General features: G+C 45.0%; 3 protein-coding genes across 4 annotated transcripts in view; 2 read left to right on the plus strand and 1 right to left on the minus strand.

Annotated features, from left to right (window-relative positions):
- The first annotated feature begins 1,891 nt into the window (after nt 1-1,891).
- RAB42 (RAB42, member RAS oncogene family) lies at nt 1,892-7,413 on the plus strand. Its single transcript, XM_019547691.1, has 2 exons — nt 1,892-2,295; nt 5,183-7,413. The coding sequence occupies exons 1-2, from the start codon at nt 2,048-2,050 to the stop codon at nt 5,604-5,606; spliced, it is 672 nt and encodes a 223-aa protein (XP_019403236.1). The 5' UTR covers nt 1,892-2,047; the 3' UTR covers nt 5,607-7,413.
- A 633-nt stretch (nt 7,414-8,046) lies between these two features.
- On the plus strand, nt 8,047-13,286 carry LOC109318430 (ras-related protein Rab-39B-like). The gene is made up of 2 exons (XM_019547692.1): nt 8,047-9,350; nt 11,795-13,286. The coding sequence occupies exons 1-2, from the start codon at nt 9,040-9,042 to the stop codon at nt 12,225-12,227; spliced, it is 744 nt and encodes a 247-aa protein (XP_019403237.1). The 5' UTR covers nt 8,047-9,039; the 3' UTR covers nt 12,228-13,286.
- Nucleotides 13,287-14,045: 759 nt separating this feature from the next.
- Nucleotides 14,046-15,356, minus strand: part of TAF12 (TATA-box binding protein associated factor 12) — a 12,306-nt gene continuing 10,995 nt past the window's right edge. For both annotated transcript variants that reach the window (XM_019547693.1, XM_019547695.1), the window contains one exon: nt 14,046-14,519. In XM_019547693.1, coding sequence (XP_019403238.1) covers nt 14,484-14,519 — 36 coding nt within the window. In that variant the 3' untranslated portion in view covers nt 14,046-14,483. The remainder of the gene's footprint in view (nt 14,520-15,356) is intronic.

The raw sequence follows: 15,356 nt of genomic DNA on the forward strand, positions 1-15,356 counted from the left end.
GATGGCTCACAAGAAGAGGCTGGTTAGTGCCATTTGACAGATGGGGGAACTGAGGCACAGACCAGTGGCAGAGCTAGGGCTAGAACCAAGTCTCCTGAGTCATGCTCCAATGCCCTACTCATTAGGTCACACTTCCACTGTACAAAGCAGGACCCCCCCCCCAAGTACATGAACTCTGACCCTATCACATTCTTTTTTTAACATCTATTGTTTAACTCCTCCAGCTCTGAAAACCCTCCTCATTAGTTTTGCTCACTAAGATGTTTTGTATGAGGGGATAAAGGACAGCCTGGGGTAGTTCAAGGGATGGTGTTGACATCAAAGGCCCCCTCCCTCTGTCCCCAGTGCCTGGGACACAGGCAAGCAACAATCAGCACCTGTTTGCGGATCATTCAGAACTCATCTGGCAACAACAGAGTCAGTTCAACTGGAAGCCTTCCCTTTGCTAATTAACTCCTGGCCCTTTGTCCAGCAAGAATACTGTTCATGGCTTTCACTTTCCCATTCTCAGAGGGAAACAATTGAGCTGCTCAGCCAAACTATACTAATCAATCATGAGGAAAGCCCTGTTCCTCCAAGGGATTAGGCCCCTTTCTGCAAGGGATACTAGGAATGGCTCATGTGCCTCTTTTAAGCAGGCTTAGCCTAAAATTTCTACTTTTAAGGGACATTGAGGGCACATGTTTACATGTGCATGCCTTTTATGTGCCTTAAAAATGACAAGTTAAGGCTATGTGAGCCTAAATTTGATACCTGCATAAAGAGTAAAGTAGGTATCAAATTTAAGCACAAATAGCTAAGTTGCATTAGTGCACGTGTAGATGCACTAATGCACATTAAATGTGCATCAATGGACACACCCCGCATTAATGTGCATTAGCACATCTGCACATGCACTAATGTGACTTAGCTATTCATGCCTAAATTTATTGTGCCTTACTGTATGTTAGTGCATCCATGTATAGATGTGCCTAAACTGTCTTAAGTTTAGAAGCGTATAAATACACATGTAGACATATCCACTGTGTTCAAGGCAGTGGCTGAGGATGAAGCCAGAAATCAAAACTGCTGACACTTTTAAACAGAGCCAAGGTTTCAGACACTCCGGACATTCTGAGCTGGCAGATTGCATGGTAGTTCCCCTTTCTCTCTGAAGTGTGGGACATGCCCATCCTACCCTCTGACCCGGGTATCTGCTGAGCTCTGTCCCTCTGGCCTCTGCTTCCCTACTCTTCGGCCTGCAACTAGGGATATGTAATCCTAAGAGCTTCCAGAAGCAAGCCACTGTGGCTCCTTGGAAACCGTAAGTTTCTTGCCTACTTCTCTAAAGCAACACTAGGTTAGTGGGCCCCCAGTCTGATCTGGATTGGAAATTTCTGCATTCCTAGGACCTGGAGTCATTTGACTGCCTCTGCTGAAGCCAGCCCAGAGGAACGCTCCTAGTAGTGCCCCTCTCATGGAGATGCAGCATATGGCAAACAAGGAGTTTTTCTCCTGGCATAGTTATACGCCCTCCCCGAACAACATGAGCAAAGGCGCTCTCTTCAGTTGCAAAGCATGGATTTTGCTGACACGGTGATGCTGGCTGGGGTGCATGACTGTTTTCACACCCTCACCTGACACAGCTACATCAGCAGAACTTGGTTAATGTAGACCTGGCCCCCATCGCATCTCTCCCCTCCGCCCTGAGTCTGGTAGTAATCTGATACAGAGGAGCTGTTTGTTTATGCGGGGGAGGTGAGGATGGGTGGTTTGAGGCTAGGAGAGGAAAGGGGTGGAGTGCCTCTTCTCCCAGCTAAATTGTCTCCGCTCTCAGTGGGGAGTCCACCTGGTGGGGCAGGGGGAGGAAGGTAATGGGATGAGGGTGGAGACTCCTGATTAAATTCTTTGTCCTTAACCTCTCTATGATAGCAAAGCTTGATCTGCTGCCCTGAGCAGGTCTCACAGCCTCCAGAGCAGTTCACCCTCCTCCACAGGAGGCTTCATCCTGACTACAGGGGTGCCCCAGGCCCCCCACACAGCCTGTCTGCTCCTCGGGCACCTCAGAATGGAGCCAGCACCATCTCCTCCCGCCTGTAACCTGAACGGCAACTGGCACTATCAGTTCCGCATCATCCTGCTGGGGGATTCGACGGTGGGCAAGTCCTCCCTGCTCAGGCGATACACAGAGAGGTGCTTCGGGCCAGCTCCCTGCCCCACCGTGGGGGTGGAATTCTACAGCAAGATGATCGAGCTGCCTCCAGGGATCAAGGTGAAGCTACAGCTTTGGGACACAGCCGGCCAGGAGAGGTTCAGGTGAGGAGCCTGGGGACCAGGGACACAGAACCCCCTACCCGCACCCCGTCTAGCACTGTCCACCTGATGGGTTTTCTTTACCTTGCAAGCTCCGGGGCATGTTCCTACCAATCAATCTTGCATGCAGCCCAGCCCAGCCTCTGGCTTCTTTACTATTCATTCTATCCAGGAAGCGCACACTCCAACTGTAGAGACTTCCTCAGCCTGACAAAGGGCTTTTAAACCCAAAAGCTTGCTAAAAAAATTTTCCAACTATTTAAGTTGGTCTAATAAAAGATATCAGATTTACCCAAAGAACCTCATCTGCCTTTGTCCTTAGACCAACATGGCTACAACCTGCACCCCTGTTTCCACCAATCCACTCAATCAGTCAATCCCACAAACAAAGCCTAGCACCAGTGGCAAGTTACGGGTTAACTTTCCCTGTGTGGCCAGAGCCCCACAGTGAGATGACCCAGGGGTTAGACTGGATGGCACTTTCTCTCATTTATAAAGTTCTGATTTAAAATGCGTGAGGCCGTGAACACGAGAGAGAGATTCCAAGAAGACCGCAGTTGCCCGGAGGAAAAAAAATGTGGCTGTAAGATGCAGCCCTTTGAACAGAGGTACATCTGCCTTAATCTCAGCAAGGGCCCTTTCTTCCTGGGGCATGGTAATTTCTTCCCAGGAGAGGTGCAGGGAGTTACCTCTGGGCTTTTGCCTCAAGGGTCCCTGTTTCTGGGCAACTCTAGGAATGTGGGCATAGTGAGACAAAGAGAGAGCCCTTCACACACACAGAGCTACATGCCAGGAGCTAATCCTTTTAGAGAGAGACACACATACACACCCTCTCCCCAGAAACTCAGATCCAGTAAAACCTTATTTCCTTCTCCAGCCCAGACACTACCCATAGATAGGAACCCAGCTCACCCAGACCTATTTTCTGCGTGGACCATTGTGTGGCCTCAGTCTTGCTCTTTCTGGTGCTGCGCTGGTGCCCAAGGGCCCAAGCACGGTGTTTTTCACAGTATTTTGCTTCCAGTTTTCTTTGCAGCCTTGTAAATGTTATGATGTAATGGGATCATGTGCTTGAAGCCACCCAGCCAGGCTTGGAAAGGGTATTTGCAGTTAAAGGTAGGGTGGGAGGGATTGGATTGCAAGAGATCTGTATTTTCAGGGTCGGTTACAACTATTTGTTTGGCCAGCAGTGAACCAACAGTCATTTCTGGCTTGCTCTTGGAGAGAAGCTGGAGGGAGAGTGGAGTTAACACACCATTAGCACTTCTCAGAGTCGAGGCAAGGTTTGATATTACCTAATGTCCTTTGTGGGGGTGAAAGGGAAAATAGTGATTGCTGTCCATTGGAGAAGGGATTCCATCAAGTGTGAGAAAGGGAGAAGCAGACTAAGGATCTGCAGTGATGGTGCAGCTGAGTGTTTTAAGTGAGGGCGTGGAGGATGGAATTACTGTTCTAGTTACAGGCCTGGTCTCAAAAAATATATATACTTGTGAGTAGCTTGCTTGCACAGACCATCTCACTGACTATTTTCTTTCTAACTTTAGGATGGGCTGGGGTGTCTGCCAAAAGATATGGTACATACAGCTGTGGGGGTCTGGAGATTTTGGGCCTTGACCCATACAGTGAGTGAGCCTGAAGTTCAGGCATGCCCCTTCTCCCTACTCCATCCCTCAGCACAGAGGGCCCACTAAAGCAACCCAAAATGCTGGAGAAGAGGGCAAAGATACAGTCCGAGGACACAATCCCAATTCAAGAACTCGCATACCTGTCTTTAATTGAAGCAGTAAGGGTCAGCTGAGATACCTTTAACAAAAAACCCTTTTCTCTAAAGTTTTTGTTCTGCGCTTGAGTTGACTAGATCTCAGTGGGTGCATCTACATGAGACACTAACTGCATGGTAGCCTAATAACACTGCGCAGTAGCATGCCAGGCAAAACCTGTGCTAATATGCTACTGCGCAGTAGTATTAGGCTACTGTGCAGTTAACGTCCAAAAAACCCCCGTGTGCCAGCACTACTGCGCAATAGTTCACGTTACTGCACATTGATTTAGTACTTGATTATCCAACTATTAAACTTAATGCACAGTAGCTGTGGCACATTAATGAGCGTGTAGATGCACCCAGTGGGCACATCTACACGTGCATTTACTGCACGGTAACTGAAATTGCTGCGCAGTACAGGCACACGTCTACACATGCATGCCTGTACTGCACATAAATATAGCAACTTATGCCACCTTGAATGTAAATTTGATATTTGCATTGTGCAGATATCAAATTTATGCCCAATTAGTTACTGCACAGTAATGCACGCGTAGACATCTTACTGCACAGTAAATACTGTGTGTGTAGACTGACTTGGGACTAACTTTAGTCCCAAGTCAGCTCACACACAGTATTAATGCACTTCTACGTCTGTACGTGTAGACATCAGTCTATTCCCGCTTACTGCGCAGTAAATTTAAACCAGTGTAAAGGCATGTGTAAACATGCCTAGTATTTACAACAAACCCAGGGAGTTTCAAATAAAGCTGATTAAAGGCTTTTTCTAATAAATTTATTTCCTTGCCATCTCTGGGGTCATAATCATACACTCCTTTAACTGTCCATACAGTTTCCAGAAAAATGGCACAGTAGTTAACACCTTATTTTTAAATGTAAAAGACAGAAAGAAAACAACTCCCAAACTTATTTTTTATGTCATAAAGCAGCAAAAAACAAAACCAAAAAGATCTGGGCCCCAATTCTGAGTGAGCTGAGAGTGATGTGTGGCCCAAAGTAAGAACTGCTGGCATCACATCCTGGGACTGAATAGAAGAACTTAAGCAGATCAAAGCTTCTGAGATCCCTAGGCTGAGGTTTGGTAAGCTATTTCATTTGTGTCCCCAGATGCATCACCAGGTCTTTCTATCGGAACGCCGTGGGCGTGCTGCTGGTGTTTGACATGACCAACCGCAATTCCTTTGAACACATTCTGGAGTGGTACCATGAGGTAGCCAGCATCCAGATTATGGAAAAGGTCATCTTCCTCCTGATTGGCCACAAATGTGACCTGAAATCAGACTGTAAGGTCTCCACTGAGGAGGCAGAAGGGCTGGCAGCCTACCTGGGCATGGACTTCATTGAAACATCTGCCAAGAGCAATATTAATGTGGACTTGGCCTTTGAGATTATGGTCAACAGCGTCTATGAAGCCCTGAAGAACAAGGAGATTGCTCTGGAGGAAGGCTGGGATGGGGTGAAGGTGATTCACAAGAAGAAAACTTGCAAACCCCAAAAGAAGAGAAAAACACCAGAACAATGCCTGTGTTAACCAAGAAATTAGGGACCAGGACTTAATGGTGTTGGAGGTGGGGAGGTGATGCTGTGATGTCAAGGATGTGACATTTTTATGGGGATGGATGAGCTGATTCAGAAATAGAAATGGGGAAGGAGTCTGACGTTCAGCGTGGGGTTACAATTGGGGGCACAGGTCCATCTCTAACAGAAACAAAGGATCTCATCCTTTCATCCATTGGAACAGCTGAATTGCACTGAATTAATGAAAAAGAGAATTGCTTCCCTTTCCAGGTGAAAAACAGGCAATCTAGTTGGCACCAAGCCATTGTTAGAGGCTTTTATTTCGTTCTTACCAGAGGAAGCCCCTTTTAAATACACAAAGACATTTTTTTTAACTTAATTTTAGGACTAAGAAACTCTTTGATCATTGCAGCTGACATTCAGTTACTGGTAAATGGATCCGATCCAATCAATGGGGCAAATATGAGCAAATATGTCAGATGTTCGTGTCTATACAGTGGGATTTGGTTTCATTGGTGAGTGCAAAGGAGCAAAGTTTGCTACATAGAGCCAGTCCAGTATTTATGCACCACTTTTGTAATTAACAATTTTTTTGCTAATTTTCTAGCTTAATCCCATATTACCCTACTTACTTGAATCCAAGAAGAGAGTTTTTTCCCCTTCATTCAACATGGGGAGAAAGGCTCCTCATCTTGGAGTTGAGTTACAAGCCAGTGGGGGGTGGGAAGGCAGAAAATAATAAATGGAAATTCTATACATGTTCTGTATATTCTATGTGTGTAAAATTATATAGAGATTATGGAAAATTATAACAAATCTATACATTTGTCATGTGCAGAATCAAATTATGGGGGGGCATCTTAAAGTCAAAATCATATTGGATTTGGTTATACATGTTATTAAGCTTAACTTGAGCATGTCTTAAAATCAGAATGTTGCTCCTATTGTTATTTCAGTAACATTAGAGACCTCAGTTGAGATCAGAGCTCTACTGTGCTGGACACTGCATAGACGCAGGAACAGATGGCCCTTGATTAACAGAACTTGCCATCTAAACAATCAGAAGGGTGGAAAGGAGAAATGATGTACTTGTCAAGGCCACAGGGCAGCTCAAGGGTCGACCCTCCTCTCCTGTCTGTCCCACTAGTGTTCTGTGCATTAGGTCTCCATCTCCTTGCCTGTGATGGTTGTTTTTGTTTGACTAGATTTCAACACTTAAAACTCCAGAGGAAAAACTACTAGGGACTGATGCCTCCTCCTATGCAATGGGATTATGACACCATACATAGCCAGTTAGAGAAAATCCCAGCTCTGTTCCTCCTTAGGTAGGTCTACTGCTGATCTCTGAAGTCAAGCTGGCATTTGATCCGCAGAGAAATCTAGGCCCTGTTGAAAGTCGATGGAGTCAAACCCCCACTGACTTTAACAGGACTTGGGTATTTAAACCTTCTCTAGTCTCAGTGTTTGTGAATATGAAACTGTGCCATATACTGCTGAGGACAATCACTGCTATTCAAATACCTCTAGTGAGTATCTTATTCTTCATTAAGACCATTTTTTGTATTTCCATTCCATAATTTGGTGGTTCATTTAAGTCTGGGCACTGGGGAAGAGAACTCTATGCTGGGAAAGAGTGGATCTGTTCTGCTGCTATATGGCTCTACTGTACCTGAATGTAAATCATTTAGTAAATTTTAACTAATGAAGTCTCATTGCCCTCCTGTGATGGTGCAGGATTCAGAAAGTAATGCTAATTTTATAGGTGGGTAAATAAGCGCTAAAAAGTCAAGAGACCTGATCAGAATAGTGGCAGGAAGAGAACCCAGGAGTCTTGCCACCCATTCAAACTTCCCTCATTATCATGGTATTGTATCTTCTTTCAAGTATTTTAAACCTCTGTTGAGAAGATAACTTCCTTCCCAGGATGAACTGTCTGTCCTCTCTCCTATTGTCCCAAATTGAGCTATCTTGTTTCTTCTTAAGACCATCAATGTGGACCAGCCACATTGGTGTTTCATTCCTGCATTAGTGGGCTTTAAGAGAGAACAGGTGTGAGAATTGTCTCACTAGGAACACGGAAGTCAAATTGAACAAGCCTTTCCTGGTCTACTGAGGCTCTTACACTGCCTTTAGCACAGTAGCATGTTTCCGGTTACCCCATACTACTGCTTCTAAGATTCAATGCCGGTGTATCCAGCTGGGGAAGACCAGTGCTGCCACCCTCCTGACAGCTGCTGTAGTGGAAAGTCTCACACCAAGGGAATTTAATCAACAGAACCTCTTTGATTATGTCAGTGCAATGCCAAACTGCTCAGTGGCTCATTTGCACCAGGAACTGAACCTATGAACTCTGCATCTCAAACATAAGCCTCTGCTACCGAAGCTGAGTCACCAGAGCTAACCAAAGCGGTGCTAGATATATCAACCAATATATTTGGGCAGTCAGCACTACAGAAGGACAAAACTGCACACTGGGAAGTTGTAGGTTACATTTATTTGACAATGGCTGTGTGTAGACAAGAAAGGCTCCTGCAGCCTGATTCTGCATTCCACAAGTTTTGAGGACAAGTCTACATTCAGTATTAAAAGAACCCAGAACTGATTTATACATTCAGATGCATATATATTGCAAAGCCAGGTGTGAGGCATGTCTTCCATTAATTCATACGTAGTTGTATTGCAAAAGCTCAGTCTTTGGCTTTGGGTGTGCGAGGCATGAACAAACACAATACGATACATGCACGGTCATGTCTTACAGGTTAAAAATCTTCCCAGAGGAAGCCTGTGGCTCAGACATCTGCCTATTGCAGGTCCTGGGCTTATGCCTAGATCGGCAACTGATGATGAGAGGAAGTACATGCCTCTAAAAGCCAAACCCTTGAAGGGAATGTGAACCTACAATATTTTCTGTTATGCTAGACTAGAGGCATACTAGGATACGTCTCTAGTGTATTCCAAAGGGCTCAAAACTAGGCTAATGTAGCCTTGTATGCCCCAGCGTGGTCATTAACACCATCCTCATTTCCCAAAGGGGACATCTGAAATGCAGCCGCTTGCCCAAGACCGCAGTTATGGCCGAACAAATAGACCCCAGGTCACCTGACTCCCAGTCCTCTCAAACCGCAAGGCACGTACTCTTCTCTTAATCTAATGCCATGAGAATGAGCTGCTTCCTCATCAGAGCTTTGCATCTATTTAGCTTGTCCCTCTGAGCATTATTGTGTAGGGAGGATCAGTCCCAGAAGAAAAACCTTTTCTCTGCCTTCACCTTCTGTAATTGTGTGCTCAGGGGGAGGGGGCTACAGAAACAGCAGATCCAAACTGGTGTGGCAGCTGCCTGCCTGAACAGAGAAAAACACGTCACAGCCGTCAGGCATCAGCAAGAAGCGATCCCACTCTGACCTAAGCAAGTCCCAACTAGCAGTGCAGTGGGACTCCTCTCTCAGATGCTTTCTTCCTCTGTACTGCATATGCTTGGCTCAGGGCTCGTGGCAGCTTCTAGTCTGTACTGTTCCCCTGGGGTTTTCTACTTTGACATCCCCATGGATTCACACTGGCACTACCAGTTCCGGATTATTATGCTGGGGGACTCCACGGTGGGGAAATCATCCCTGCTGAAGCGCTACACTGAGGGCGTCTTCCTCGAATCCATCAGTCAAACTGTGGGAGTAGATTTCTACGTCCAATTTATGGAGATTGAACCTGGGGTCCGGGTTAAGCTGCAGTTTTGGGACACGGCTGGGCAGGAGCGATTCAGGTAGGTTTGTCAGAGAAGCATCAAGGGTGGTAGGGGAGGGGGAGGGCAGAGAGCTGGATGGGCAGCTAAAGGGGGTTTAAAATTGCAGTGGAGGTGACAGACTTCATGCAGATGCAGGGAACACCAGGGCAGTACTTGGATTGCTGTTTAGGGAAAGGGGCTGTATTAACAGGCTCGGAAACTCAGCATCTCAGAGCAAGAAAAGCATGGGCAGCACTTGAGCTATCGTCCCCAGCTGATGTTTCTGGACTCTGTCTCAGGAAGATAGTAGACCCACGTGCTCTTTGGTCTCTCCTGAAAGGGGCAAACTGTGAGGTATCAGGAGAGGATTCAGTGATGGGGCATGAGGACTCATAAAGCTGGGCTGGGATCTCCACCTCTCCTATTCTGACTCCATGTACAAAGAGCCTTGCGTCAGGGAGGGTAGCACATGGCACAGAAATAGGGAGGGAGTCATTCAGCACTTAAACCAGGGATGCACAATACTCACAGGACCTCACTGTGCAGTGCACCCAGGGGGAGTTGCACACAGGCTGGCTCACACACTCCAGCTAACTCGCTAACAATACTGTAGAGTCCTCTTGAGTCTCCAGCCCTGGGGGTCAGGTCTTGAAATCAGAGCTGAAATTTGGGAGCCAAGTGCCTGCCAAGTGATACTCAATGCAGGGAGAGAAAAAAAGCAATCTGAACACCCTGATGCAGCAAAGTAAGCTGATCTGCTTTGTTCCTCCCCTTCTAGATATAGCTATTCAAACCCTTACTCCTACTGAAATAAGTGGCAGAAGTCCCAGTGACTCCATTGGGAGCAGGATTCTTCCCAGTCATAAAGAAAGTAAGCAAGGAGAAATCCAGGAACAACCTTCAGGGTGGGAAAAGCACTCTCATCAGAGACTGTCAGCAGTGGGCTGCCACTCATGTGATCAGGTTTATACGTACGTGTCAGGCCTGATTCTCCCTACTCCTGCCTTTCAACTCATTTTACAGCCAGATAACTCAACTCTACTGACTTAAATAATGTACGGTAGTGGAAGGGGAGACTCTGGCCTGATTTCTAGGCGCTACCTGGCACACCAGCCACTTATGTCAGTCCAAAGCCCTTCCCAATCCAGCACGCCAAGGCCCTAAGCACAGAGCGTTCTTCTTCTTCGAACTATTATGAACCAAGCAACCACCCCATTGAAAGAAATGGGCTGCTCACTCCTGAAGTGTACAGTATTCAGATGTGCCAAGGGAACTGAAGGGATAAAGATGACTCCTGAAACCTCATTTGCACTAGAGCTTTTGCCAGTAAAGAACCAGTTAGGAAACCTGTCGCTGTAGACAAAGCTACAACATCTCCCACTGGCTGAAGCAGGAACAGACAGGTCTCAGTTGGTCAATGCCTCTGTGTTTGTGCCCTCAGCCTGAACTTGGCCCACCCCTGTGCTATGGCTGTAGCAGGTGGATCTTCACTGGTGGCTGGGCAGGAGTAGGGAAAGTTCCCAGAGATCTGCTGTAGATAGAGCCATGACTAGCTGTAAACATACCATGCAGTTAATCCTCCAGCAGTGTAATGCCTTTCTATGGTGGGTTTAGCATACGGTCTTGTATCCTAACTCTGGCACTAGAACTGTAGCCAGATGGGTTGGTTTTCTCATTCCCAAGAGACTTGCCCCACAAACTCCAGGCAGCAGTCTGGCAGAGGCCGAATGCCGAAATTAACTGAATTTTCCTAACCTGTTCTGACAGACAGCAGAGGAGATATATAAACCTACACTAGAGTTGGGGAAAGGAGCATTATACACACAAGTTAAATGTGTTGGTTACAGCTGACTGAAATGAAAATCAAAATAATGCTCAGTGACCGGACATACAGCATAGAAAGGCCCTACTTCTAAGACCAAGAGCTGAAAACAAAAAATCCTTCAAAACCATTTCGGTAGAAAATTGAGTAATCGAATGATATTCCCCCCCACCCCCTCCCTAGAGTGTCTGCTTCTCATAGAAAGTCAGTAGCAAACACCAAAACATTTTCAGTTCAATATGTCAATGTGCTGTTGTATGAAAAGTATCATTTTTGTTCTCATTTTCACTTGTAAGCTGGACTACATTTCCCATAATACATGATCAGTAGGATTTTTCTTTAATGAAACATCCATTACCATCAGCCAGGAAAAAAATAGTCCATCATGGGAAATATAACTTCATCAGAAAGCCCAGCCCATAAAGAATAGCAATCCAGGTATCTTATACTCCAGGTGCCATGGGGTAGCAAGATGCTATTTTGAATTGAAAAATTTCAGCTTCAGTATTTCAGAAAAAAATTAAATGAAAATTTTGGGGGAGGCAGGCTTTCTTCTGACTTTCAGGCACTTCACACTGCTTCCATGTCACAAAGATGATCTTTAGGAAGGTAATAAAACAGAGAATGTCAAGTCTCACGTGTACCCCTCTTTGTACCTAAGATCTGTGACACGTTCCTACTACCGCAACTCTGCTGGGGGAGTGCTGATGTTTGACCTGACCAACAGAGCATCCTTTGAAAGCATCCGTGAGTGGCATCGGGAAGCGACAGAAACTGTGAAACCTTTTCACATCGTTTTTGTCCTGGTTGGGCACAAGTGTGACCTGATAGCAGAGCGCAAGGTTGGAAGGAAAGAGGGTGAGAAGCTGGCTTCCTCACTGGGGGCAAAGTACATCGAGACATCTGCTAAGAACAGTAGCAATGTGGATGCTGCCTTCCAAGTGCTGACTATGGGAATCTATGAGGCACTGAAAACTGGGGTAATGAGCCCAAGTAAGGACTGGGATGGAGTGAAAAGTGGATTGTTGCCCACAGCAGTGACTACAGTACAAACACCAGGAAAACAAGAGCAGAAAAAGAAATGCACATGTTAGTAAGACACTGCAAGTCTCAAGAAGCCAGAATACACTACCAGTGTCCACCTCCTCTTACAAGACACGGCAGCTAGACAATATTGAATGATATATAAGGACAGTTACTGCAGTCTTTCATTACAAGGTAATGCCTCAAAACTTGGGCAACAAACAGAATTGGAAAGGGTGACAGCTATATACTCATATCCAAAGACTTCAGTGTGTTGCAACACCCTATGCACTTCGAAGATTCAAAACAGCAATGAAATGGCGTAAGCACTGGAAAAGGCAGAAATGTACACTTGAATGTTGATTAAATGTTTTATTCATATTTCTCATTGGCTTTATTATCCTAATAGAGGAGGAATTATTTAATACTAGCCATGCCAATGAATATGGCAATACTATTATCCCCAGACAGCATGTACAGGCATAGTAGAATCAGGAGGTGGGGGAAACCTAAACACCTGGGGATAGAAACTCTATGGATGTTGCATTTTTCTGTGCAGTAAACGTTCCAACTGCTGTTCTGCTTGTAAAGTATTTGTCAAGTGCATATATGCAGCCAGAGTCTACAGAAAGCCTTGTCAGCAGCACTTGACATACCAGCAGCTCCCTTCCTACTAATGCAACTCCTAGTTTTAAAACCTAAGTCACCTTGTTTTACCATTACACCCTACCCGATTACATAGCATCTGGCTGAAAACTTCCAGCCCCTGAGGCCCTACTTATAGCTAGGCTTACCTTCTGCTTGAAAGGATACTGCTTAGAAAACAGACTACGTTTTGAATATGTAAAGAGGCACTTTTTATTTAAGCAAAACAGCTTCCCTTTCAGGCCTAATTATCAGACTTAGTGATCTGGTTCTGAGCCAACAGCACTCCCCTTGACTTTTGTGTTCTTGGCATTAGACAATATCGAAATACCCTAAGGTTCAAGACCAGGGTAGCTTTCACCTCCTGGTTCCTAATCAGAATTTAATCTATTTTGGTAACTATTTTTGTTTCCTAAAATGTTTGGCTCTTCAGGTGACTGCCAAATGAAATGAAGTTAACTGAAAATAGGTATTAGCTGGGCACAGAGATGAACTACAGACACTTAAGAGAGCTGTATCACATCCCTGATTTTGACTGATCACGTCAGATACTAGGAAAGCAGCAGAAGGAACCCTATGTTACTGCTTAGTCCATCAAAGAGTTCAGTCCCTAGTACTATCAAGCCCATAAGACTCAACTTGGTGTTTGAGCTTATCAATTTAATCAGAATTCTTAACAAATAAACCTTATTATAATCAACTTGCTTTGTTTACATTTACATGTTAGTGTAAAGCAGATGAGATGTTGCAATTTCATCTGAGGTGCTGCAGCAGTTTGGAAATTTGATGGCTTACACTTAGGATCAGGTGCATGTTAGGTTTTTTTGGGGGACCCAGCCACACACAGTTTCAGCCCTGTCAATCCGGAACTCAAGACCGGCAATTTTAGGAACCAACAGCCTTCTCCTCCTGCATTTGTAATTTGAAGAACTTCTCACCTGCTTTCTGAAGTGAACAGGGTCAAAACTCAAGTCAACAATTCCAGTTTCTTCTCTAGGATATTTAAAGTGAATCATGTACTGATGACGTGTTCCCAATTAAAAGCCTGCAAACCAAAGGAATCGATTCAGGCAAGACAGTGCACAGTGCCTGATCTAGAGGAAACCAGCAGAGGGGAGTCAGTCTCCGTACCTCGAATACTAACAACCTGAATAAACAAACCCCAAGGTCTCACAAACCAAGCAGTCCAGCTCCAACTGCTGGGAGATACCCTATTTGAAACTGTTTAATGGGAACAGCACAAGACTGTGCCATGGTTCTTCTTTATTCATGTAAAACAAATGCAAATATTTATACAAACACTGACATTACAAAGTACTGGGAACTGGTAGGGAGTGAAAGAGGAAACAAAAACCTCTAGAGATGCTTCTAATACTGTCCCAAACAAGACCAAGATGCTCTGTCCCTCAGATAATCACTTAGACGATAAACCACTTTAAAGTCACAGATAAAGTCTTTGTTTCAAGATACGTTGCGTTCTTTTGAGGGGCTGAGGAAGGGGGCATATAATGTTTTTTGGCAGATCTCCTCATAAAGTCAGATATTGCTGCACTGTTAATAAAAATATATGCTTCTCTGTAAAGCATTAAAAAAAATATCCCATGGATGGTGTCATGGAGGCTTCAGCTTAGAGGCAGATATCCCAAAATGCACCGCAGTCATCTCCCTGCCATTCCTAGAGGTTATTTCTTGGTGGTTTTGCGGATCAGTGCCATCCTCTGAAACAAGAAAGTGAAAATACAAGGAACTGAGAGTCTGAGACATGGGCATTTACAATCAAGCCTGGAATGTGCTACATAGGAATGACACAGAAGAAACAGGCTGTAAGTCTGCTCAGAGTTACTTATGCAATAATACCATCTGCTGAAAGTGAGCTCTGCTAAGCACATGGAACAGACCAAGAGCTCCAGACAGAAGCTTTTCTGCACTGGCCTTTGTACGGCTTGTGAACCCTGTTTAAACAGTTAAATCTTGTTGCTGACTGAATCCATTTGTGATGTGATCTGTCTAAACTTGTAGATAGGCCAAGCCATAAATCACTGCAGCCTAACCCCTACTAAAGCTTGCATACTCTCATAAACAGAGTTCCTGGTTTTCCCTAATTAAAAAAAATAAATTAAATTAAAAAAAACTGCAAATTTTCTGATCAAACCCCCAAATCAGCAATTAAAATAAAATGCCCCTATACATATAGGTATCAATGTTTTAGTGATACATCTACCATTTTAAAGCAATTTGGAAGCCTAGCCTACCAATGCTTCAAACACTATACAGGTTTCCCTTGCTTTACACCGTACATGCGTTCCTGGAAAATGGCACATTTTTAGCTCGAATTCGCAAAAAGAGAACCCACTTTACACCGTAACAAATCGAGATATGTTCCAAGACCCTGACTGTACTGATCCCCAGACCCATTTCTGCCACTTGTACAAGACAATTTTGGCATTCTCCAACAGTAGACAGTACACACAAACACAGGGTGGTGGGGAATGTTTAGCTGGTGTGAAGAGAGGGTGGCTCCCCCTCCCTTACAGGCAGTATGGCTGGAGGAGAAC

Source organism: Crocodylus porosus, unplaced genomic scaffold (genome assembly GCF_001723895.1).
Source record: "Crocodylus porosus isolate Cpor-Errol unplaced genomic scaffold, CroPor_comp1, whole genome shotgun sequence".
Lineage (NCBI taxonomy): Eukaryota > Metazoa > Chordata > Crocodylia > Crocodylidae > Crocodylus > Crocodylus porosus.

Coding starts and splice junctions, on each gene's coding strand:
- RAB42 (XM_019547691.1), top strand. CDS start 2,048: ATGGAGCCAGCACCATCTCCTCCCGCCTGTAACCTGAACGGCAACTGG. Junction 2,296..5,182: donor GCCGGCCAGGAGAGGTTCAG/GTGAGGAGCCTG, acceptor TTGTGTCCCCAG/ATGCATCACCAGGTCTTTCT.
- LOC109318430 (XM_019547692.1), top strand. CDS start 9,040: ATGCTTTCTTCCTCTGTACTGCATATGCTTGGCTCAGGGCTCGTGGCA. Junction 9,351..11,794: donor GCTGGGCAGGAGCGATTCAG/GTAGGTTTGTCA, acceptor TTTGTACCTAAG/ATCTGTGACACGTTCCTACT.